This window comes from Podarcis pityusensis (assembly GCF_964106645.2).
Source record: "Podarcis pityusensis genome assembly, chromosome: 7".
In the NCBI taxonomy this organism is placed as follows: domain Eukaryota; kingdom Metazoa; phylum Chordata; class Lepidosauria; order Squamata; family Lacertidae; genus Podarcis; species Podarcis pityusensis.
In genome coordinates this window covers 53,354,846-53,382,118 of record NC_138031.1, presented here as the reverse complement: position 1 = coordinate 53,382,118, position 27,273 = coordinate 53,354,846, and the positions used below count along the sequence as shown (strand labels likewise).

Here is a 27,273-nt window from a genome sequence, read left to right as displayed (position 1 = left end):
CATAACTAAACATTTCTGAGCACCCTGCATGTTCAGGGTGCAACTGAGCATGCATGCTAGAGGCGAAGTATATCACCATGCTGTTTTCAATGACAACTGATACAGGTCTGACTCTTTAATGAATTGTGTTGTTATTTATCCATTTTCTTTGTGCTCCTATCCTGGGATAGTCACAAAATCTGATGAAATTACTAAGGCATGGTTCCTTGCAAAAAAGAAGCTTGTGTTTGCCAGCAGATGAAAAGCAGTCTGAGGCTTGAGAGAGAGAGAATAATGGATGACTATAACTAATTCAGGTCTGCAACACTCAGGATGCCCAACCAGCAGATGGTTAGCAATCCCCATGATTTTGCAGTCCCAGGAAGGTGGTGTAGTGAAGTATTTGATAAACCACCATACATGGCTGATATGGCATACTGAGCTTAACAGATCACAAGTGCAGGGTTGCCATATTTCAAACAGTGAAAATCTGGACAGAAAAGTTGTTGAGCTCCGCCCCCCCCCTGTCGACATTTAGCCGATTTCCACCCAGACACTGCAGCCGACTGCAGTATTCTGGATATGTCTGGGAAATTCCAGGTGTATGGCAACCCTACACAAGTGATGCTGGCCTCACTGTTATGCAATACACTGGAGAAGTAAATTCCATAAATTGCACTCTGTTATGAGTATACCCTATATCTCATTTTTTGTCTGTGTGGAATGTGTGTGCCCTGTGCTTCATGTATTTCCTATTGAGGGAAAATGGTTCCAGAAACAAAAGCTCCCCTCCTTTTGGATGCTTTGAAGAATTGGAAAACAGAACAAAATACAATTTCCTCCAGATGGAGGATTTAAAGTGATGAGCAGCACAATCTACCTTAGTTGACTGATTCACAGTAACTAGCCCACTAGATTCCATACCATTTAAATTCCATACCAGTTAAGGCTATGCACACATAATACCCCCAAAACATGACATGATAGTGCCATTATTGCCTGCAGTATAAGTATTATTTCTTACGTTGTTATAAAGTCTGTCTTCAATCAGGTCTTCCTGGTTTTGATAGCATTCAAAAACTGTGAGCCTGTTTGACTACAGATGTTACTGAGAAAGCAAAAGCAAAACAACACAGTGGACCAAAGACTATAATGATTCTATATTGACATATCTCTGAAAAACTACCATCTATACACAGCTCAAAGTAAAGAAACTGCTTCTAGTGACTTTTAAATAATAACAACAACTACTCTTACATAAGGCCACTCAATTGCATTGTCCTCTGGATGGCTCACAAACACAAAATATTAACACAACAACAACATAAAAGAATCATATAATAAAATAGCAACTTGTGACCTAAAGATTTCCAGCAGAGAGCAGAAAAAAACCAGATAGCTTAAAAAAACAACAACACAGCACATAAGCAATGGTTCAAAACAAAAATATCACAGGTTCTGTAAAAGACTGGGAAGGAGAAAAAAGTCTTTAAATTGATGTACTTTAATTTAATTTTATGTTTGATGTACCCCATGCTGGAATTGTTTGTCTGATGACAGATAAGTAAAGAATAAAAATATATAAAGAAAATAAGGAAGGTGTTAGGTGAACCTATAAGGGGAGGGAATTCTACAACCGGGGTACCAACACCAAGAAGGCCACTTCCCTGGTGCACAGCTGCCTCACTTCACGTGTTGAAGGCTCCTGGATTGGATATCCTGCAGATGATATCACAGTTCCGATAGGTATATGACAAAGAATGCCCTTACCTTTAAACAGGACTTGTGGGCTATCATGAATAGTAAAACCTTCCTGTGTTTTATTCCATATTATTGGGTTTATTTTTTGGAGGGATATAACAGCAAACCTGCAATGCATCTCATTAGCTGCAATTTTAACAAGTTTACAGTCACAGAAGCTTTTTTAAAAAATGGCATTGTTAGTGGAGTCCCTAAGAAATAATAAAACATTTCCCAGCCAGATGGCTCAGTCACACTAAAGGAGTTGAGAGAATAAAGCTCTGCAAAGTGGAGCAATTAAGAGAACTGCCAACCGGCATGCTACCTATCCTGTTTGTGACCTCCCAAATCTCTGAGGTTATGGAGAGAATTTGCAAGAAGCTGTATCTAAATGGGACCGGCTTAAATCCTGCTTTTCTTTATTTATTTATGCATTTGTGCATATTATATTTAAATGGACACACACACACACCCTTGCAAATTTTAAACTAAGGCATCCTAGGAAAGATAGCTCAATCATATGGCTTCAGCGAAAGTCCTGCACAAATGTATCCTGGCCTCACAACATTTTTAAAGAAGCACAATTAAATATTTGAGCAGAAATAAGGATTCACGTCAAAAGCTGTGAAAGTGATTAATTTCCTAGACGTGCCTGCTGTGCATTCCGGCTTCATAATTTGTCAAGGAAAAAGGACCATTAGGTGTGATTTATGAATTTAAAAAGAATTGTTCATTTCAGCTGCATCAGGTACAGAAACGTTGTTGTGAGGAATCTGCTAAACTGTCCTCATGTACGCACACAGGAATTTAACAATAAATGAAAGGTTAAAAGTTGGCAGTGTAGGCCCATGAAAGATTACCACGTCTGCCCTGCAGTAACCTTGTGGTGATTCATGAGATAGCCTGAACAGTTAAGATTTTGCTGTGAATCTAAGAGATATAAATGGTTAATATCTCTAAAACTTCAGTACTTTAGCATGGTAACACTTCATAGTACGGGGAGAGGAATGCTAATGGATCTGAAAAGGTAAAGATGCTCCATCCAACATGGGATGGAATAGATAACCTGTAGAAGGAAGAGCAGTAGAAGAAGAATCTGAAGAGCCTTATCTTGAATGGATGGCACAATAGGGACATAACAAGGGTGCACAAGGCCCAGGAGTTTCTGAACAATGTGGGCATATTGCATATGAGTGTGGGCAGTAGGTTCTTAATAACGTTGGAATGCTCCTGTGGTTCAGGCATATGTTGAATCCAGAAAGGTATCCACACACGAGAGATGTGCTAAGCAGAAATAATTGGTGATGTGCCAGGTTGATTGAAAATCATCAAAACTTCTCTGTTCTATTCCCAGAGATGGGTGATTCTTAGAATTGCATGCTTAATAAAGATCCCTGAGCCTATGAAGAGTCTGGCTGAGAGAACTTTGAATCAAAAATGCTTGTCTATGTATATAAATCTGAGAAAGGGGCAGTATTTTATCTGATGCTTATGTGGAAATACATGTCTTGGAGATCCAGGGCCAGAAATTACACAACAGAAGGATCATGGGCCAGAGGGAGAGGGAGCTTTCCTCAATGTTTCCATCTCACAAGGGAATTTATACTGGACCCACAAGGAAAGAAGAAATAGCCCAGGAGAAGAATAGCTGCAGAAATTAATGGAATATGCAGAAATGGTGAAACTTACCGAAAGAATAAGAAATCATGATAACAAACTTTTTATTAAGAAATGAAAATGGTTTGTTGAATATTTACAAACAAATTGAAAACAGATTAAGAAATTAGCAGGACTACTGGAAAAACCTGCAGTTTCTTTGCTATCTATCTATATATCTATCTGAATAGACTGAGACAATTTGGGATATGCAGGGAGAGATGAAAACAATTTTAAGGAACTGCAGAAAGAGAGGGAGGGAAGTTGAGATTCAAAATGTCAGAATTACTGTTGATTGTTTTCTGAAATGTTTTCTTTTTTGTTATAATTGAAAATTGTAGATAGATAGATGATAGATAGATAGATAGATAGATAGATAGATAGATGATGATAGATGATAGATAGATAGATAGATAGATAGATAGATAGATAGATAGATGATAGATGATAGATAGATGATAGATAGATAGATGATAGATAGATAGACAGATAGATACTGAACCCTTATCCACTTGAATGAGTCCCCCACTCTCCTTCATTGAGAAGAAAGTTGCATGAACTGTTTTCATCATTGAATACCCTCTCTTCAATTTCTCATTCCACTTCCAAGATTGAGGAAAGACAACAGCAATGAAAACAAAACTATCCAGCGTCCCCTGTTGGTAGAGAAGTGGTTCCCATGGAATTATTGACAACTTCTGCTGGAACCTTTCTAATATGGATGTTTGTTCTGCCAGGAGCTAAAACATGTTTAGCCTTAGATAGAATAATCATGATCAGCAGGACCAGGTCTTGCTTCAGGAGTCAATGCTGATGAACAGCCTTCATACCTGCCTTTGTTTTGGCCAGCTTAGAAAGCTTGCTCAGATCCCCACACATTGGGGATTTCTTAGGCACCTCCTTATTGGGCTTTATGGAGGTTGGGGGCATCTATCGGAAGGGAAAGATCTGTGCACCTTGTGATCTCAAAGCTTCCCAAAATCTAACAAACTGTAATGCCTGCTCATTGTGGGTGGGAGGCAGAGTTGTAGTGCTGCTGAATTGACCCTGGGAAATACCTTCAAATGCAGGAAAGTAGGCCTGGCTGATTTTGACTCAAAGCTAGAATTGAAACAGCAGAGTCTTAAGGATTCCAAGAGGTCTCCCTAAGAGATTGATCCAAGTCCTATGGGCCCTGGGATGCCAGCTGTGTAGAGATGGAAGGAGAATGAGAGGTATGTTGTTGGAGAAGCAGAAGAGAAAGCAAAAGAGTGAAGAACATCAGGTTGAGGAGAGAGACAAAAGAGAGCAGCAGAAGGAAGAAGAGTGATTTTGGAGGAAGGCAAGGGGAAGCAGAAGAGTGGAGAAGGCAATCAGGAAGACAAATGAGAAAAGGAAAAAGAAGGGACAAATAGAGCAGCCTCTACCACTGAAAAATAGTGAAACTCACCAGCAGGGAACAGGAGTAGCTGTCCAAGGAACTGTGAAAGTGACTTTATGGTACTGACAGCCCTAAATGGAAGTTAGGATCAAAACTTATTATATTGCATTTGGCCTATATGGTTATATTTGCTATTTGGTTATTCATTTCTTGTTATCTGGGGAACAATATGAAACACTCCACTTCAGGAGCATATGCTAGCAGTAGATTCCACACAGCTGGGCAGAGCTGGGCAAGGAGTCACCTCCACATCTTATCCAAACTCCCTCCTGCAGATTGCTCTGTCCATTAAATATCTGCCTGTCTATCACTATATATTTGACCCTCACCTTAATTACTAAACCTTATGGTTTTACAGCACCTTAGCAGTTTTAGAGAAGGGCATGAGAGAAGAACTTTAAAACCTGGATTTTCTCGGACTTCCAGGTTGGCGCCTCCGGCAATGGTGGAGCTCCTCCATTCGGGAGGAACTTGCTCCGTGAAAAACGGGCTCTGACCGCCACGGCGAAGGTGGAGACCCATTGAAATCACAAGCGGGAGAAGCTTGTGAACCTGGGATTCGGCTGGCACCTTTTGCGCCTCCCCTACTTGCGGGGAAACCCTGTTTTGGGGATCCGGAGCGACGTGGGGTGAGTGGCGCGGTGCTTTGAATCGACTGCTTCTTTCATGGAGTGAAGCCGCATTGCTGTTGCCGGAGAGCGCTGACTTTTTCCTGTGGACAATTGGATTTTAAACAACTACCTGTGAGTAGAACGGAAAATTGGATTTTTAAATACCTTAATTTGGCACTGAAGCGGGAAGATCATAAACAGGAAGTCCGCCTTCCGTTTTTGTAAATAGACTGAAGCAAAGACGTTACAAGTTAAAGTCTTTGAAAGCTTTTGGCAAAGGATTAAATTTCCATCGGTTTAAAATACAAAACCTCCCTTGGAAGCAGGAGAAGAGGGGGAAATTTTGGACCTAGTGAGCCTGCAGGAGAGAGTGAAAAATCAAATTACCACTGCTCTGAACCTGGGAACGGGCTGCCAGATGACGTTTGGAGAGAGTGCATTTGACAGAACGGATTTGACAGCTGGCTAAATAAGAGTAAGATACTGTTTCCATTGTCCTCCTGTGCGTTTAAAAAAGAGGAAAAGTAACTGAAAATTTATCTTTAATGCTTGAGTTGTGCCTGAAAGAACTGATACAAGTGGAGACTGTTTCCCTCTAGAGGGAGCTTTTGAAACTGTTACAGGCACTTCCGGGTTGGCGCCATCGCCGAATGGCGGACTCCCTCCGAGCTCCGGAGGGAGCCTGCTCGGCAGGGGCTGGGTCCTACCGCACCGGCGATGCGGGGACCCTTAAAAACCACGGCCACGAGGGCCGTGGACATGGAGACTCGGCTGGCACCGTCAGCGCCCTCCCGACTCGTGAAGGAGCCTTTTTAAAGGCTACGGATCGGGTGCCGGGGAGAAGCGTGGTGCTTTGAGTCCTCTGCTATCCCTGCCGAGCGCAGCCGCATGCCATCCGGCGGAGAGCGCTGACTTCTTCCATTGAAAATTCGGACTTTTTAACAACAACCCGTGAGTAATTTGGAAACTGGGTTTAAAAGGAGGAAAAAAAAAAGAATTTCCTTTCGATTTGGACACGAGCGGGGGGGGATCCAAAAAGGAAGTCAGTCCCCCCCCCTATTGTAAACCTTCTAAGACAAGGACGGGGAAACCAAGGTCCAAAAAGATTTGTATTGCTGATAAAAACTAAGAATTCCACGATGGGAAATTATAAGAACTGTGCTGGAGGACGAATTGAGGGAGAAGAAACGTAACCCCCCCCCTGGGAACCGGGGTGATTGAAGAGAGAGCCTGGTGAAAAGAGTCGGAGATTTTGACAGCTGTCAAAGTAGCTGTCAAAGTCGGAAAGCAGAGAGGATTTTATTATGAGAACTTTGCTGGCTAAATTTGTTACAATTTGCTACAACTTTTTAAAACTTGGATACAAAATGGCGAAAACATGGATAACAATCGGACTTTTGGACTAGAGAAAACAAAGTTACAACAATCCCCCTAGAGGAGTTTCGGGACATTACAAAGATGGTCGTAAGTGGAAAAATACCATTGGAATTTTATAGAACTGGTTATCTTCTGGGAAAGCTGCAAAACGGAAATAATATTTTGTCTACAGGGTGTACAGCTAAAGGAGACAATGGAATTTTCTATTGAAGAAAGGAAGGGACTGAACGCAAGTTTTTGTTCCTGAATAACAATAATCCCTGCAGACTTACTAAGCTTCTGAATTAGAACGTTTCAGCAGCGGAACAAGAGGAAACTGGACTACAATTTGGAAAGAACAATGGGGGGAGCTTTATTAAAGATTTGAAGCTAAGTGTTTTAAAAAATAATTATGAAAGGAAAAAAACAAAAAAAAAAAAAACCAGCAAGGAGTTGGGGGAAAATAGGCGATTTATGGATTGTAAGAATTCCAGGCGGATAACATGGTTTGGTGGTCAGGGGGAAATTAAACCGGGGACAGAGGGGGAGAACTAAAATCCAAAGGCTTGTCAATTTCTTTTTTTGAACTGGTTTTGTTTCATCTATTATATCTTTTATTTCTTATTTTTGATATTTCTATTATGTGGGGTGTCTTTATTATTAAAAAAAAAGGGAAATTGTGGAATAAAAATGGGGTGGGCCCTGGGAAAGAAATTTTTGGCTTTTTATTAAGGGTACTGATGAGGAGTGTAGAAATTTTAAATTCGAACAATGGTCTAAACAAATTAAGTTTTTAATCAGAATTGAGAGCTTGTGGAGCCAACAATATGAAACAGGAATATGATAGGGGTGGGGGAAGGGGGGAGTCCCAGAAAGTGGATATATGAAAATAAGGTTCTGAATGTATTTTAACTTTTTACTTTCTGTATTTTTGAAAATTTTAATAAACATTATATAAAAAAAAAAAAAATGAAACTGTTACAGGAGTGTAACTGGGGGATTTCCAGCTGCAGATAAGGATTCTGAGAACCAGAGATTGACCTTGGACCATTTAAAAATGTTGACAGGAGAGGCCATTGTGACTGTTTTATGTAAGATAAGCTGTTCGCTGGGACAGCTTCACAAGAAGATGGATGACATGACTTTTAAAGTTGATAATTTGGAACAGAAAGTGACTAATTTGAGTCAAAAAGCGAATACCAAGACAGAAATAATTCAGGACTTGGTACAGGAATCCATTTTGGCAGGACAAATGGTGGAGGAGAAGGAGGAGAAGGAGAAAGCTGCCGTTGTTGAACATAAAGTAATACAAGCGAGATCCGTGGCTTTACAGAAGCAAATTGAGGACTATAAGTTGAGGCCTTTTATGATTGAATCTAGGAAAAGTCAGACTCTGAGGAATGGATCCCAGCTTGGACTAAAGAAGGAAAGTTGGAAAGATCCCTCTATGCAGGGATTAACTGACTTTTGGGACATGGACTTGGGCCTGGAGGAGATTGAAGTTTTGGGGGCCTTTGGATTTGGAGGAATCTTGAAATATGCCCTGAAATACTTTATGGACTGTAGCTTCAACTATGGAAATTTGGCTGATCTGTTCAAAAGGAAGAAAAGGATTGACAGGTTGGAGTTTCCCCGAGATTTGCTCTTTAGCATTAAAGAAAATGAAGAAGACCTGCAGAAGGGACTTGGAAAAGAGTTAAGAGCCTCGGACATAAGATCACCAGGTTGATGGACTTTATGGAGTTGACGGAGAGGACTGGCAGAATCCGAAACCAGGGAGAGGAGATGGTGGAAGAAGATTGGAAAATTTAAAGTTTATATATAGACATATGGTAAAACTAATGAGTGATAGAAAAATGGTGGAATGATTTTTTATGGGCTTAACATAAATGCTATAGGGAGTTAAGCATATATAAGTATTTTAGTTTTAATGGAAAATAAGGTTAAAAAATACGTTATTTACAATATGATAGAAAATGGAGAAAGATGGAAAGGATTTGCTGAAACAATTAATAGAAGTGGAATACAAAAAGGGAGGTGAGAGGAGGTCGAGGAAACAAGGGAATGAAAGATAGAGTACGGAAAAGGGATGATGTATGTTTTTAAATTGTTTTTGTTTTGTTTTATTTAGGGTTAAGGTTAGGGAGTGGGGTTTGTTTAGTTTAGTATAAAGTGTTTAGTTTTGAGTTTAGGTTGTGTTTTGCATTGTCCATATATTGTACTGTATTTTTTTTTTCTTTTTTCTTTCCTCCTTTGTCTTTTTTTCTGTTTTTTTTTCCTTTTTGTAATCTATAAAAGTAATAAATATAATTTTAAAATAAATAAATAAATAAAACCTGGATTTTCTCTCCACCCTAGCTTGCTTAGTAAACTTTTGGCAAACTGTATGTGTCCCTAAATCTATAGCAAGTTGGGCCGTGGTGGCATCATCAAACTGGGCATCTTCGCCCCACACTCTTCACACTTTCTTAAGATGTCCCACTACTTGGATCAATCAACAGCTGAATATTGCCTCATGATGAGAAAGAACACAACTGAATTGTAATTTTCACTCTTGCTCAGAAAAAACGAGACACAGCTCTTTGTTCCATGATGGGTAAAGATGAAGTAAGTGGACAATGCACCAAGTCCACCCCTTGACTGAGATGCTTCACCTCAAAAGATCCTTCTTAAGTGAATAAGAAAGAGCACTGTGGGCACCAAACGCTCCAGAAGGTTCTGGAAAGTGGGCTGTGCAAGCACCGCCTGCACACTGTGAGTCAATACAAAGTCCATGATGGATAACATGACTTGTTTAAGGAACAGAATAAATCAAATTTTAGTATAAACAGTATAAAATGATACTGACAGTATAAAAGCAGCATGGGAAATTAAGTTAGGCAGAATTAAATTATCCCATCTGAAATTGAGCCAGATTCTGCCCTCAATTAACATAGCACAACCCCCAAAATCGATGGATGGAATTTGCCAGAATTTGCTTGAACCCCTAATGCCATAGGACTTAATAATTAAGAGTGGTCAGGACCTCAGTTTTGTGCATCATCCAAAGACATATTAATGTACTTTCTACTATAAAAAAACAATCAATATATTATCTTTAAAATGCTGACTGCTGCAGAATTGCTTCCAGTTTTCTAAATTCCAAGAAAGTAGCATCTGGCTTCTCCCTAAGTCTAGAATAAACACCAATCTTTCACTTTTTGGCCAGTCATTGGATATGCCCACACTATCAGAACTTTAATTCTACAGTGAACAAATTTAAGTGAATTGGTAAACTAGTGGCTTAAACTGGCTTAATCCAAGATGTAGGTAACAATCCTGCAGGTAGTTCCATGTGCAGCAGTCCTGACTGAGCAGTCCTGAGTATATTACAGCCGGAACAATGGGAAACCTGAGACTTCTCTTAAGAAAAATGTGTCTTGAATCTAAAAAGAAAGTCTTATTACAATTAAATGATGCATTGTAAACACCTAGCCCTCTTTCTCCTCCCATCCACCTATAAGCAAGGGGTAAGTAATTATGCTTTTGACATTTTCAAGGAAGTCACTTGTCAGTAGGTGTTTTATTTCATAGTAATAAGAAGCTCATGCAATTTACCAAACATATACATTTTTAATGGATCTAGATATAAAATTGCACTGGTTATTTACTGTCATATCTAATTGGAATATTTTTTTAAAAAATCAAGTGTTTTCTAATTATTGTCTATATTGCTCTTGGTATTAGTTTTATAGATCTTTAAGGCTTTGGGACCATAAGGCCTAGCTAGCTTGACCATAAATGATTAGCCCTTTTTTTCCTTTTCTTGTGAAAACCAATTTAAATGAAGATGTGCACCATGCCCACAGGCCAACAGAGCTGAATTAATGAACCTTAAATGAGTTGTTAATTTTTTTTTTACAGGCAAGTTCTGAAGCATGCCAAGTTTCAAACTACAGAGAGGCCCTGAAGCAATTTTGTACTTGCAAGTGAGTGAATTACAGAAGCTGGTTCTGGTTGGTCCAGTCATCCCTTTGCAAGGACACCACAACAAGATTTAGCAGAGAACTCCGCTGCTAAGGGTGGGCACTGACAACCATTTTCACTTCAGAGTGATTTTTGCTGTCACTTTTTGATGAGCTCCATGGGCATACACTTACTTTTTTTTTTTTTACTAATAGGGGTTTGTGGATGTGTTGTCACAAGGGAGGCTCTGTGGAGATTGCCACTTTTCCTATCATGGCTTCATGTTTCTATAGCTGCCTCACTGGCAGAAGGTGTTGCACTGGCAGAAGGTGGTAACGCATAACCTGTTAAAGGTCTACCTGTCATGCAGCTGTTAAAGGTGAAACTAACTAACTAACTAACTAACTAACTAACTAACTAACAAACCCCCGCATGAGGACCCCAGCTCAAAAGTTTGTGAAAACCGTCCATTAGACCATTCCTCATAGAAGTTGCACATGAAGTGGCCCACAGTTCAATAGAATAGAATGAACATCTTCTAGCTGATAATGGTATTTATTCATTAAAAGTAACAGAGATTTTTCAAACTGAAATATTATTTGGTTGGGGACAAAAATTCATTGTGGTCTAAAATTATTTTCTTCTGGGAAGGGGAAAAGTTAACGTGTATAGGACTTTAAGATTGCTGTCACATTTTGCAGGGGAGTTCAGATTAATTTTTGGACAACCGGTTTATATGCAAGAAATTAATCTTACAAATCCAGAGCATTTCTGAAGCAGACCTGAGTACACACAGCGATGAGAGAAGGTACAGGTGTGGAGAAGGGAAATAAAATTGGTCAAACCATGGCCCATTTCTCTAGTAACCTTGATGACATATAAATGATTTGAAATGCATTGTCATTCATTTGCATACTTAATGTTTATCTGATAACAATTACAATCTAAGTACCTTGCTTTCTGCCTCTTTTAATTTTCTTCTTAGATCTTCAATCCGAATGCTCAGCTGCTTTGCTTCTGCCTTATGCTGCTCCGCCTTTTTTCTTGTTTGTGTCAGTTCTGCCAATATGTCTTGGTCCTGCTTGTACAGCTCACCATCACTGCACGGCAGATCCACAAAGTCCTTATAACAAATCCAACATAAACACTGAATCAGCGGGGAAAGTAAACATGTTTTGGTGACTACATCCTCCAGTTCTGATAATATGGTGAATTGCTCAGGTGCAATGCCTTACAAATCAGGGTAATTACACTTCCATACGCATTTGCAATGGGGTTTTTTGGAGGCAAGCACCCAATTCATATGGTTAAACATAGACATTCACACATCCATCCATTTCTATATGGGTTGCTGCTAAAGTGAATTTTGCATTACTCTGACCAATTTTGAAGAAAACCCTAAGAGTTTTGATTTAAAAAAAATACTGGCAACATGTTTCAGGAGAGTATACAAATGGAATGAATGTGATTCCTATGTAGGGACTGTGTTCCAAAGTATAATGATTGTAAAACACTGTTGTGAAGAAAAATATTGGGATAGTTTATAATGGTATTCTATTGGCTCTGATACCGGGAAAGGAAACATCTCCACTGGTGTCTAGCTTCTTCTCCTGCTGTAGCTGCAGGGAAATGTCAGGGTCGTCTATGATAATGTCAGGAGTACAGCTGTGGAAAATTAAATGACATTTTAATCAAGAGACACCAGAGCTGTTACAGTTATACGGAAGAATCTTTCCATCCATGCATTAGAGCCTCTGCAGTTCTCATTTCAACCCAATATTAAAATAAAGTTCTTCTGCCTCTGGAACATTTTAGTAAATGAAAATCTGTGCACACACCTGCTTTCTTCAGCCAACTTCTCATTTAAGTCAAGTATGCACTTTCATGACTCATTGAGCCTTCTCCTCAGTATTAAAGCAATAATAATTTCTTCATAAATTGCAAAGGGGCTCCAACCCAAACAGTGGAACAGCTAGCTCAAGGATAACCAAGCTAAAAAGTTTTGTTCTTGATAGTACTAATGTGCATGGTATCTTCCAATCGTGAGCATATTTAAGTGTTTTCTTCCTGTTGTTTTTAAGAATCCCTAGTGAGCTTGCTTTGGAAAGGGATAAGTGCATTGCATAGAAGGATAGTAGCCAGAAGGAATTGGGGGTGACGAGTTATCCCCAGAGAATCAGCTTACAAACTCAGGACATGGACTCAAGCATTTGTAGTTAAAACATCAGGGGTGTGATGCAAACTGGACATTAAGGGCATCGCCTAGTGTGTTAGAATGTGGCCCCTGTGAAATGCCTGTGTGTGTGTGTGTGTGTGAGAGAGAGAGAGAGAGAGAGAGAGAGAGAGAGAGAGAGAGAGTTGTACAGGGTGAATATTTAAAGCTCAGCCTGGATAGGATGGAGAAAAAGTCAAACATAAAGGCAGGTGGGAAATACAGTGGTACCTCGGGTTACATATGCTTCAGGTTACATACGCTTCAGGTTACACACTCCGCTAACCCAGAAATAGTGCTTCAGGTTAAGAACTTTGCTTCAGGATAAGAACAGAAATCGGGCTCTGGCGGCGCAGCAGCAGAAGGAGGCCCCATTAGCTAAAGTTGTGCTTCAGGTTAAGAACAGTTTCAGGTTAAGAATAGACCTCCGGAACGAATTAAGTACTTAACCTGAGGTACCACTGTAGCAAGTTAGAAATGGATGGATCAGGCTCAGCTTGCTTTGTGAAGGTTTTGCACACCATCAGTAGTATGGCCCAATCCACATTACCACCCAGATATTTCTGCTTCTTGCTTCCTCATGTTTCACATGACACATGTCTAGCAATGCCACCACTTTTGCCCTTAATTCCATGATTTCTTAGATCACTTATAGGAGGACTGTTTAAAAAAAACCAAAACTGAGATTATCGCTCATGATTTCCATGTGAACCACCCAAACACTTTTATTGCTATTTTTAATGCTTTTGATCGTTCATAACATTTTTAATGCTATTTCTCAATGCACACCTCCATCTGCGCTTCATTGGGAAAGGTTTCCCCACAAAACCTCACTTTTCAGAGGGATTGTTGGGAGAAATGAGTATGATTGTGATCTCGTTCTTTTTGGCAGCACAGCTCCCTACCTCAGCCAATATAGCCCAAAGTGAGTCCTTATTGAGCACGAAATGCTGGGTCCTTGTAAATGGCTGGGGATGGGGCCAGAAGCCCACCCTTTCCAGGAACTCTTGGTGTAGCTGGGCCATGGGGAAGGTAGATTTTCCCTCAGTTATTTAACTCTCTCAGGTTGATGAGATAGGAATCTTGTCATTAACTTGCGTAAGGAAAAATATCTTGGATACCTGAAAGTAGTCTGTGGAGTGAGTGAACCTTAGGGTAAAAGGGTTCTTTTACCTTAGGGTAAAAGGGCAGACAACCCCACAGGCATTTATGTGGGTCTAGCCTCTTCTGTCCCCCTGTGCAAGTTCATGAAAGGCCAGCACAGCTTTCAGTCTCTCTGCAGATGTATTGTTTAAAATGTTGATGAAGTTGTGACCCTCAGTTTACCTGCTTCTTTTTGTCAGACTATGGGTGCCGTCAGGCCCGTGCAGAGTGGTGAGGTGGGGGGCAGATGGGTACACTTGCCCCGAGCCTCAGAGGACTAAGCCAGCCCCCCACCCTCCGAATGGGACAGTCATGCAGTTGACACTTTTACCAATCAACATGCCATAAATATTCATGCTGATTTGAAGACTTCACTGTACACAAATGCAGCAGGTGAGGCAGCAATAAAATGAGACAGTGAAAGCCACCATTTCTGCAAGACACCATGCAGAGCCATGGAAAGCAAGAAACAGGGCAAGGATAAAGCAATGGTTTTGTTTTGCATTATGCTCTATAGTCTAGCAAGCCCTCTTCCCCATTAGGAGCAATCCTCTGGTCACAGAAGGGAAGTTGAAAGATGACATGATGGCACTATAGCTTTTTTTGGTAGTAATTTACATGAGTAGATGGAACATTTTTTGCTCATTATTGACATGATTGACAGCTGCCAGCTGAAAACAGGTAGTCAAGTTAGCACATCTTCTCTATGGCTGCAGCCAGAGCACTGCCGTACATGGCGGGTTAATATGCATGTGATTAAAAGGGCATTCACATTATAGAAGACTATCAAAACTTTGAATATGAAACAAACAAACAAAAAGACAGAGCAATTCAAATGTTCATGTCAAACATAACAATCAAACGGGGGGGGGGGACAGCTGTAGGGGAGGCGATTTAATAATTAGATGGGGAATTGTTTGTGTTTGTGTTTGGTATCAAAAGTCTTAAAATATTCCTCCTTTTTTTTTGCTTTCAAAATGGGGGAGGGCAGAAAGCCTCACTACATCCTGAGCCATACCCACTACAATGCAACAACTGCTGCAGCTCCCTCCATAGTTACAATCAGCGTTAATTGTGCTGTTTTTACAAAGGCAAGACACAGTCGGAAGACAAATAATGCTCCATGGCTCAATAAAGGCGATGGGACGACTCAGCTTCTATAACTGGAAACTGTTTGATTGCTTCACGCTGCTAAGCCTTGTTACACTCCAGCTGTGTTTAATAGGGAGCACTCACAAGAACAGTTATTCTTGCATGGAAACAAGTTGACTTGAGTACTGTATGTATTGACACTATAATCCAATCTATGGCTTTGGAAAGAAAATGAGCTCAAGTCATCAACTTCTGCCCCATTTCCCCCTACCCCAACTCACAAAGAAAATACATAAGCAGGAAGGCTTGGTGCTGCTTCTGAGTTTTCTGCAGCTCTAGTCAAATGGATTAAAGATGCTGTTGCTGCCTGCAGCCAAGAGGTCTAGAAAATATGCAGAGTGGCATTCGACTGACATTTGACATACGTTGCAAAATAGCCCGATACGTATTTTTCAGCAAACAAAAGACAGAACTCACAAGGTACTTCATAGGGGGGATTAAGATTGCTAAACATCATATAACAGATCTAATTTGGTTCTGAAAAATGAGTCAGATCAGAAGGACACAGAAAGAGATTGGGCTGTTTCTCAAAGCTGTGGCTACAGATGCAAGTCTAATCTTGTGGCTGGTGCACACTCCTAAAATATAACATTTCACAACTGTTATTTCCCAGAAGTTTTACCTTATTTTATGCACTTTCCTCCTCTCTAATTGAAATGGAGGTCACCATATCTGCAGCCTGGACCACCCCTACCAACTCTATGCCAGCACCTCAGTTCTTCCCTTTCTTGCATTGCTGTGTGTCTCCTGCTTCCCTCTGGCTCAAAGTGTCCTCAGTGAAGCTTGCAGTGAAGAAGCTTCAAATAGACAGCTGCTGGATGTTCCTTCAAACCATAGGTGTAGGCAATTTTAGCTTAGTGAACCATCATGTGATTTTATTACTACCCTAATAAATCCATTACCATGTTCTGAAACATATTACACTTGCCATTTCAAATATAAGTGCAAAGGAACTCTTACGCTTTTGACATTGCTCTTTGGCATGGTTTCCTTTCACCTAAGCTGTGGCACTTCGAATCATAGAATGAGGATCATTTGGTCCAACTCCCTGCAGTGCAGGAATATGCAGCTGTCCCATACAGGGATCAAGCCTGCAACCTTGGCATTATCAACAGCACTTATGGTGTTTAGCATGAGAACACTTTGTTTTAACTTCTGAATATTGCCACAGGACAATTGCCATTGTTGACATTTCCATTCCACCTTAAGACATGGCATTGTTGCGTGTCACAAGTCTGTTTGCATTCCAGCACAGTAAGCTGGGAACTTCCATTGTGTGTATAGCTTTTGCCTTTGCATTTTCACTCTGAGATGACATGAGAGAGAGTTGACATGTTTCTTTGTCCTGATTTATGATTAATAAATCTGTAGTTGTAGTATGCTTCCACAAGCCTCACGCCTATTCTGTGTGCACAGTGCGATCTGCTGATAGTGTGTCCTGGCTCAGAAATCTGGGTCACTGATTTACGTCGGAGAAGAAGTGATGGTCTTCGCAGTGGGACGGCTGGAAGGGAACAGCCCAGCTGGGGCTTGCCAGCTGGCCTCCTGGCCCTCTGCATGTCAACACACCACACAGCAGAGTTGAGTTTCAGTCTAAATGAATAGTCTTTCTTAATGTTACACATATGCACTGGTAGCTTACTGTCAACTGAAGAGGTAAATTTGAACTGATTAGCAAGAATTCATTCTCCCAGTTGTTCAGCACTAGGAACAAAATGTGTCCCCCACCCCACATCTCCATAAATTAGGCTCCTGGGATTAAGAAAAAGCTCTGTGTGTGTGTGTAGGAAGAAGGAATGAATTTATATGCAACTAAATTTTCGACCGGGACCCGGGTGGCGCTGTGGTTTAAACCACAGAGCCTAGGACTTGCCGATCAGAAGGTCGGCGGTTCAAATCCCCGTGACGGGGTGAGCTCCCGTTGCTCGGTCCCAGCTCCTGCCCACCTAGCAGTTCGAAAGCACATCAAAGCACAAGTAGATAAATAGGTACCGCTCCGGCGGGAAGGTAAACGGCGTTTCTGTGCACTGCTCTGGTTCGCCAGAAGCAGCTTAGTCATGCTGGCCACATGACCCGGAAGCTATACGCCGGCTCCCTCAGCCAATAAAGCGAGATGAGTGCCGCAACCCCAGAGTCGGTCACGACTGGACCTAATGGTCAGGGGTTCCTTTACCTTTACCTTAAAATTTCGACCTGGGCTGAGTATGTGCTGGTGGTTCCCAACTCTAATGTAGAATGAGCATATGGCTTCTAATGTCAAAAGAGATTTATTTTTTTTAAGATAGAGATCTCCTACCTTATTCACTTCAGAATATTTCATGAAAGCAGTTGCCTTCAAACAGTTTATTCCTGTAGAATTATGGGCTGTAATTCTTTTTACAAGGATCTCTAGGGTTCTTGTCAATTTTGCTATAAAAGTCATGTAATTTGTGACAGAACATCTCTAAATCTAGGATGTCTGGCAAAATCTACTGCAGAGGAAAGCATCTAAATATAACTTACAAGCCAGCTCTGTGCTCTGGGCTTAGGAATCTATGCACTGATGGAAGGGACACCCCCCCCCCCACTTCCTTTCTTCTGAAGCTGAAGATAAATAGTGCTGTGCTGCAGAAGGACTGTGGAAGACCCAGTTGCTTCCAGACAACTAGTTTAATTCATCAATCACTGATTTGTTTGTGGGGATGCTAGATGATATTGCAATGCAGATACTCCACAACCATGCAATGGTTCTTTTCACACTCCCTTATCTGATGACAGATAAAGTGAAAAAGGGCGAAAGGGTTAAAAAAAATATCAGAACATTATTTTAGGTATCTGCAGAAATATATTGCTTCACCTTAGGAAATATGATCCATGAATGTTGTGATAGTTGAAAATCCAATGCACTTGAAAAATTATGCTAGAAAATGCTGATGCTGACTACATGAAAGCCAATACTGTACTGGTTTATAATTTTACCAGAGTTTAAACAAGCTAATAGTTTTGCTGGTTAATGCATTTCTGTTTCAGTCTCATTGACAAGTTTTTATGAAGGCAGGAGGATCAATATTTTAACCCCAATCCACAAACGTGTTCAACATTATAACTTGCCTTGCAACATATTCATTCCCAAACAGTCATAGCAGAAGGGTTTTGAGGTTCCCGCTGAAGTTAATGGGACTGTCGGCTTAATTGAAATATTTCATTAATATTATATGGGTCACAACACAAGAGACTGCAGCACGCTATTGAACTAGAGCTTTTTATAACACAGCATATTTTGATATACCGAATGCTAGTCCATAGCACTTCACCTCCAAGAAAGAGAAAAGAAGGGTCCAGTTCACGTGAATTGCAAGGATGAATCCAAAGGTGAAAAGGTAAAAATATTTTCATTGAGGAAGCCAGGAGGGGTGAGGAAGGAGCTTCAGGTTGGAGCCAAACAAATTTAGAGCACAAAACAATTCTGTGAAGAAACTTAAAAAAGAAGTAATGAATATTCGGTAGTCAGTCAATACCTATCCCAACCAAAGACTTTCTGTATATTAAGATGTTCTGCAGAGTGCTCCTGCTGACTGAAGCAAGGTAGGTGACAAGTGAATGGTGGGCTTTCTTGGTGGTTTGCTTTAGTTCACCATTTATGGATAAATTCTCATACCCCAGTTGCTAGGCAAACTGTAAACGAATGTGTAGTAACCAGGATGTTCAAGAATTGCCCATACCTTTTGGGTTTTCTCTCTCGTGGCTTTCCAGGAATGTGAGAAGCTGTTACATCCACAACGATCCTCTTCAGTCCCCCCCCCCCCTTTTGATCTCGTGTTACAATGTGCTGAACCAAATCTTGGATTATCATCTTAGCTTAACCTGGGCTCATGGTTGAACTCTCTCCTCACTAACCATGTGTTATATAGCCAATAACAAATCTTGGCTCAAGAAAGCATTGGCATTTCTTTTTTACATAGGTATCCCTAAAGCTTTCCACGACATCAGTGATATGCCAAGTTGACAAAAGATATCTTATGACCTGTTTTCATCCAAGAACATAAGAATTATTGCCACACACACCACTTAACAAGGGATATTGTCATGCATCATTTAAAAACATAAACATGGGGGGATGAACATGTAATTCACCCCCCTTCCACTGCTTCAGTCGTCTAAATATGCAGTTCTGTAGTCAGTGTGAAAGAAGTAATAATAATGAGGACTGCCTACTCCATAAAAAGAACTTACTGTTCTAAAAGCATTTGGGTTTTTTAAATACTAGAATAGCATCAGTTGCCTAGAGACAATGTCTAAAACCCTCTAATGGTATCAATATTAGAGATGCCAGAAAATCAAGCTAAAGATTATGAAATGTAACAAATAACACAACATCCACAGAGAAACAAATCACATTTTAGTGACCCAGGGGCCATTTCTCTTATATTCCCTTGATGACTTTGTAATTACTGTCTGCCCCCTGTTGAGCCCCACACTCCTTAATCTCCCCTCAATAACCATTGGGATGGATTCATATGGCTTCATTTTCTTCTGCCATGAGATTATCATTTCAGTGCAGGTAGAAGGTAGAAGGTAGCATCTCTCAAATTCTCTCTCTCTCTCTCTCTCTCTCTCTCTCTCTGTGTGTGTGTGTGTCTTCCCCGCTCCCAGCCGTTCACATCAGCAAGGCTTAAATTTGCTTCTGTTTGGGTTCATACCAGGGAGTGGTGACAGGGCGAGGATGTCTTTGCCCTGTGAGAAGATTTTCCCATCTTGGCTAGAGATGAATTAGGAACCTCTTAAGGACTCAATCAGTGTGAAGCTGGTATGAGGAACAGCACACCCAACATAAGTATCTTATAACAATACTCCCCCCCCCCCCATTTCAGAATAAGTTCACTTCACACTTGAGCTGGCTTTGCCATGCTGATACTGCAGCTTCTAAAAAAGAAGATCAGCTGAATGCATTCAAGTAAAGAAGTTTAAAATGATCTTGGATCATAATGGTGCACTATACATCACAGTGTTATATGCCTTTTTCAAAAGGCATGCCACAGCTCTCACTAATCTATAGTATCTAGAAGCAGATGGCATTCAGCAGTAAATGTAATAAGCTTTTGTGGAACAACAACAGCACCGGCAAAAAGAAAAATGGACATGGAACTATTTTCCCAGAAAAGATTCTGATTGACTGAAAGGATAAAGAAGCCAAAACATTTCCTCAAATAGGAACTATGATTGCATAGACATGTTTCAATAAAGCTGCATTGTCAGCATATTCTAGCAGGAAGTGTTTACCGATTAGCAATAAGGGTTTGATCAAGTATTGGGGGAAATGAAATCTCTGGAACTTGAGAGAGATTGAAAGGAATTGGGGGGGGGGTATAATAAAAAGGATTGCAAAGAAAGAAGTGGGGGAGAGGGGAAACAAGCAACAGATCTCAATTAGGAATGGGCAAAATTTGTTGGAGAATTCCACAGATTAGCTCCTTCTCCAGCCGACTCTCCACCAAGGTCTCACCCAGAACTCAGTGAAGCTACCTGATAGCAGGAAGAGCTCCAGAGGTTCCCTAGAATTAGCTGATCTCCTTAGGCCACTGAGATCCTGCCTGGTGGTTGAACTAGGGTGAGGAGAGCCAGGTTTAATTACTGGGGCAGTTACTGTACTTCAGCACAAGCTACTTAACATGGCAGGGCGATGATGATAATAAAGTGAGTGGAGAATGATGATTCAGCAGCACCCAATCTTTGCTGTTCTGCTTTATGCTAGAATAGCAACCTTGCTTCCAGCCTTCTAACACCGACATTTTTGCTCCTGTGGGCACATTTGCAAACCAAAGAAACTGTCACAAGCAGTACAGACATACCACAAACACCAAGCAACCTATTCTATTGGCTACAACAGAGTGCTTCCTTGAAGCCAAATTCCAGTGGGTCGCAGCCAGAGAGGTGAGATCCTGTGGACATCATGTAAGGCCTTAGTGAGCACATATGTACCTCAATTATATTTTAGCTTAATTTGCTGCATGCAGTTACTTATCTTGCTTTTCATAAATTAACCACAGCTGTCAGAGGCAGGGAGCTGTTACTGGAATCCCAGTATACAGCATGTGGTTGATCTCTTTCCTCCCCAGCCTGGAATAAATGGCCCTTATCTATACAGTTACAAGGGTTGGTTGAAAAAGAGAAAAGAACAAAAATGGCCATTTGCAACAATGGGAGCTTCCCTTCTGAATCTTGTAGCTGTGTGCTGGGAGAAGTGCAGGTTCAGGGTGCCATGGCTAGGGATGAAAGAATTAAAATCAATGGCTGTAGTTCATTTAGAACTGTAACTGCACAATATGCATTAAGCATAATGACCCTAAGCTAGATTGTTTGCTCCCTAGTGACCATCAAAAGAACACTCACCCAAAAGAAAGGACTCCAGAAATCCTTTTCCTACACTGTAAGACCGCTTCCATTTCAGAATTTGACTCTGAAACATCGATCCCGTAAAACTTGTCACCTTTCAGCAGCAATGAAAGCATAGCAAATGTCCTGTAGGAGCTGTTACAGTAAGAGCTTGCTTCTGTAACAGAAGTGATATATTTGATAGCTACAACTGAAAATACATGTAAAGATTGGTGGAGAGAGAGAGAGGAAATGGAATCTGAATCTGTGCCAAGCATTTTACAGACTTCTTCAGCACATAATGTCAGTTTCTATTGGCTATGAAGTATTACTGAGAGAGTATTTGGATTGGTGAACAAAACTGACCACACTGATGAAGTAAAGGCACGACATTAGGGAGAATTAAAATCCTGACATTTTGACAATCAAAAGTGACTTCATAACCAGAGAAGCGATAAACTAGGGTAATGTCAGGCAACTTGAAACTGCCCCCGCTTTTTCTCTTTAAATTACAAGGGGGGAAATGTCATTAAATTTCACAATCCTGGTTCAGAATATGAATTTACCCTGCATGCAATATGTAGAAGCATCTTCTGAATATGTTTTCTATAGCTTGTAACATAAAACAAGACTCTGCAGAGGCATATACGGTGGATTTAATGAAATCTACTTTAAAAAAATAGCCTGAGTCACAGCTCAGTCAAAGCTAAATAGGGGAGGAGGAATGGAGGAGTGTGCTGCTATAAATCATGGTTTATGAAGCCTTAGATGATCGTCCAAATGTGGCCACAAAGTTTATTATCTCTAGGTTTATACGTTTTCAACTCAATCATTTGTCAAAAGTGTAGTCAGAAGTGACCTCTTAGTGAGTATTCTCATTATCAGTGGAAACCAATGAGTCTGAATGAGAGAGAAAAAATTGTATATGAATATGCTAAAAGGGTGGGATAATGAACTAATATTTACCATAGCAACTGTACAAGTCAACAGCTAACTGCAAGATAGATATGCTAAAAGATTCCTTTAGATAAGCATATTTTACGCCCACAAAACACCACTACCCTCTTCCTGATACATTACAGATAAAATATTATTTCTTCCTGCTCCATCTATCATCTATCTATCTATCTATCTATCTATCATCTATCTGCGGGGGGAAACTATATGCAAAACATCCTGGAACTGATTTGCATTATTTAGTAATGCAAAGTATTAATTAGTTTTTTTATTCAATTTAAAGCACTGATACGCTGCTTTGTATTACCACTAAGCAGCGTCTGCATAGCAAGGGCCAAGTCCTCTCTTCCTGGTTCACTCCAAACACCATTGGTGCTTGTCAAGCGTTCCTGTTGAATGCTTGAAAAACCTCTGGGGTTTTGGGGAGATTTTTTTTAAGCATTTCCTGGGAATACTTGAAGCCTGAAAAGGTGACCTCTGTAAGTTTGCCCTCCCTTTCTCCCTAAGCAAACACACACCCATCACCATCATCATCTTGAGCGTCACCAGGCACTACTCACAGAGCCTCTCCTCAGCTGAGATTGGTGCTCCAAGCACCTTTTCTTGCCACAGATCAGGGGGCTTTTCAAGCTTTGAAAGCACCATTTTTCAGTGAAGTGAAACCTGCCCAACCTTGCCAGCTACCTGTTTTCTGCTAGGCAGGGCTCTATTTTGTTTGAAGGAGGAGGATCCTGAGTTGGGCAATGGCGGGGACAGGGTAAAAATCCCATTTCAAATTGGGCCAAGCTAGAACAAGACCAGGCTGACTCACAATACGAGCTCCCCTCGTTCAAAGTCTTGCACCATCTCTAATTTGAACTTACAATTAGCAAACAGCTAAAATGCTTGACTGAATCCATAAATCAAACAGTCAAGGCAAGACTCTTTAAGATAATATTATAACCAAGGACTTATTTCACCACCAGGCTTTTTGCTACAGGGTGACCTTTCAGTATGTTTTTCCATCTTCTTCAAGAAGCCCTGTTTTCTGAAGTATCTCAATGTTCTATTATAGTATGCAGGATACATACCACATAAGATAGATAGATGATAGAGAGATATAGATATAGAAACCTTTCCCAACTCTACCTAGAGATGCCAGCAATTGAACCAAGAGCTTTATGTGCCAAGTATATGATTTAGATTTCTGTCCATGTATGAATGGGTTGGAGAAAGTTATATGACACTTGCCCAATCTATTCTCCAAGTGCTTATTGTTCCCAATTGCTAATTTCGAATTTGTCAGAGTTAAATAAAAGCAATTTCCATATGTAAACACTGGCTATTTCTAAACAGTTACACTTCAAGGCATCTAGTTATTACTAGTGATCAAAATATATAGTCAGAGCATTCAGGAAGCGTGTGACTCAGTTCCTACCCTGTTCCTATTGTTTTTAACCTTCCTGTGATCTAGGGTCCTTGTTTCTTTTAGATAGCTTTTAAGGATTTTTTTTATTGCATTTGTAGTTTGTGTAGCATTTGTGTATTTTCTTTCTTTCTTTCTTTTGTTACCCACCTTGAACTTTTTAGGAAAATTGGGACATAAATAAAATAAATTCTGTTCCTACCCCATTACACATACTGATCACTTGACCCCAGCTAGTGAAGTTTCCTCTGTTTCCAACAAGCCTTCTCTGGCATCTTTTAGAGATCTGCTTCCCAGTAAATGCTATCCAAGTAGCTGAGGTTTGATTACAGAATTGATCTTTAACTAGTTTCATCAGTTTTTGTTTGATTGACATGTGACCTTCTGCATCCCGAAAACGCAGCACTTCTTGCTGAATAATTTGCTCCATGAGAATGATTTATGGAAATATGCTAGTATGCTTCATTTAACATGATTTTTATTTTTATTTTTTAGAAAGGCTACATTGGTTGTTCAACAAATCTCACTTACCTGCATTTTTAAAGATGCTACTAAACCTCACATGCACACTGTGAAATGTGTCTCCTTGCAGACCTCCTGAGATCTGTGAGCATATATTTGGGTCACTAGTAATAAATCCCTTATAATTTATTTATAAGATGGGTCTCTTGATCTGTAACATTTTGGAAATAGCAAGCACCTGCATAGAAATTGCTGCTGGGGTAGGTAATAACAAAAACTGTGAAAGGCAGACTTGGAATTTTAAACGTCTCAGCTGACTGCCTTTCTACATTAACCTTCTGAACACCTCAATCTTATAGTGGCGGCGAACTACTTTTTGCCCACATGGCTTTCCTTTTCTACTTACCCTCAAGACATCTCCCCACCACAACGCCCCCTCCCATCTTCCTGAATATGCAAGAACATGTTATTTTGTGTAGCATTCTTAACACATGGGTTTTGATACTAAGATGAATGTCTTGTTTGTTTATAGTGGGAATGAGATACAGTTGGGGCTTTTCTTTTCCGACAGAGCTCACTAGAACTCAGCTCTGGCACTTCTCAGGTGGGTACCATTGCCATTGAAAGAGAACAAGCCAAGGGAGAAGTTCATGGTGAGCTCCGGCACCTCTTTTTCTAGAAAATACATGGGTAGATCTACACACAGGAAAAAATGCAATAAATAAGTCATAAATTAAATCGTTATAACCAAAGGAAAAAACACTATGTAAAATCACATAGAAAACTTTTGTGCTCTACAACGCCATCTGGTGTTGCATATTTGTAATGCATTCAAAACACTGGTTTTTTTTTACTACAGTAATGTAGCTGAGTCCCATGCTCACACTCAGACAGAAGGTTCTGAATAAAGGTTCTGAATATGTGAATGAATGATCTTCATTGACACTAAACTGAAACTTAAGTGGAACAAAACTGGGTGGAGATCTTGGCCAAGTTCTAGTAGTGTAACCACTGAAACACAATTCATTTTATTACATTTTATATCCACCTTTTGTCCATGACAGAACTGAATGTAGTGTGCCACATAGGTGATTTCCCAGTGATTCCCCATCCAGACCATGGCCAAACTCAGAACTGTTCAGCAGCAATGAAGTGCCTTTCGAACCTAGACCAGGTTGACTGCCAAAGAAGAAGAAGAAGAAGAAGAAGAGTTTGGATTTGATATCAGATAGATAATACTTTATTCGGCTATAAGCCCACAAGGTAAAACAAATCAATAGATAAAAATCAATAGATAAAATCAATAGCATTTTACAATCTAAAATATCAACTAAAATATTTCAACGCATAATCTCTAAATGTACCGTGTTATGGCCTTGAAGATAAAGATGGTGCATAGAGTTTACTGAATTTTTAATAGTCATGCAGCATTCCATGAAGTCTTTTATATGACAGAACTGAGATCAGGAATCTAGCAACCTGTAAAGTTCTATAAGAGTCAATGTCCTGGAGTAGATAAGCTAGATGTAATTCAGGTGGTTTAGCAGCAATTTCCAGAATGATTGAACTCAGGATCCTTGATCGGGGAACATTGTATAAGGGGCAATTAAACAAGATATGATAAAGGGATTCTATCGATTTGTTGTCACATGCGCACAAAACAGAGATTTTACCATTAGAAAATCTATTGCTCAGCACATTTGAGGGGAACACATTAAATCTGGCTCTAACAAATGCGAATCTATGCGACGCAGCCGATAAAGTAGACAGATATCGAGGTATCTGGGGCATAGATGTAATGCCCTGATATATCGGGGAACATGTACCTCCACCTGTGGTAAGATTTTGTTGTAAATCTACCTCCTCCAGTCTTTGTTTGATGACCTTTTTAGCTGTAATTAGATCTAAATTAAGTATATCGGAAGGAGAGATTCCATAAGACAACAGTTTGGAATGGATTTTTGTTGCCCATGGGCTGGTGAATTCATCTCTCCAAAGGCACTGAATAAGATGGTAGTTTGGCAATTTATGCCAAAGGGACAGCCAATAATTAAAGGCATGTCTCCACATCAGAATCTCAAGGGAGGGGGTCTTAAGTTCTAAGCGAATGGCAGAGTTGCTTACACAGGAGGGTAGTTTCAAAAGGCGTCTTAGAAAAAGATTTTGCAATGTCACCAGAGGCAAGAGGTTTACAAAGGCGCCCCATAAAGGGACCGCATAGGCCATAGTTGCAACCACTTTTGCACTATAAACTTTTAAGGCGGATGGAACATGCATAGCCCCCTCAGTAAAGAAGAAGCGTAGTAGAGCGTAGATAAGGGCTTTCACCTTGTTTTGTAAATATGTGATATGCGCTTTCCATCCCATATTATACTGGAAGTAAATTCCTAGATATTGAAATTTGTAAACTTGTTCAATTGGCTTCCCCTCAAGTTCCCATCTATACAGATTACGACTCCTGGAAAAAATTAGGACTTTAGATTTGGAATGGTTAATAGTAAGTAAATTTGTTTGGCAATATGATGCAAAAATCTTAAGGGCCCTCCTCAAACCGATTCGAGAATAAGAGAGGATCACCGCATCGTCAGCGTACAATAATAAGGGGCAGCGATAGTCTGCAAGCCTGGGTGCATGAATGGAGGTTTGGGCCTCAGCTAGGGGCGTCCTCATGTCACTAATATAAAGGTTAAAAAGATAGGGGGCAAGGATACACCCTTGTCGTACCCCCTTGTTTATTGGAACTGAGTTTGTGAGATCGCCCTCAGGTGTTAACCTCACCCTAGCGGCCGTCCCTTCATGTAATTTAATCAATAGCCACAACAGCCTTTTTTCTATGCCCCACTTTGCCAGTTTTTCCCATAACAGCTCTCTAGAGATACTGTCA

The 27,273-nt window shown here is 40.4% G+C and overlaps 1 protein-coding gene and 1 long non-coding RNA gene across 3 annotated transcripts in view; both read right to left on the bottom strand.

The window, feature by feature from the left end:
• Positions 1-27,273, bottom strand: part of CCDC102B (coiled-coil domain containing 102B) — an 85,561-nt gene that overhangs the window by 8,320 nt on the left and 49,968 nt on the right. For both annotated transcript variants that reach the window (XM_081014232.1, XM_081014233.1), the window contains one exon: positions 11,660-11,830. In XM_081014232.1, the coding sequence (XP_080870358.1) occupies positions 11,660-11,830 (171 nt within the window). The remainder of the gene's footprint in view (positions 1-11,659; positions 11,831-27,273) is intronic.
• Positions 1-27,273, bottom strand: part of LOC308481711 — a 490,911-nt gene that overhangs the window by 420,549 nt on the left and 43,089 nt on the right. The gene's annotated exons all lie outside the window — the stretch shown is intronic.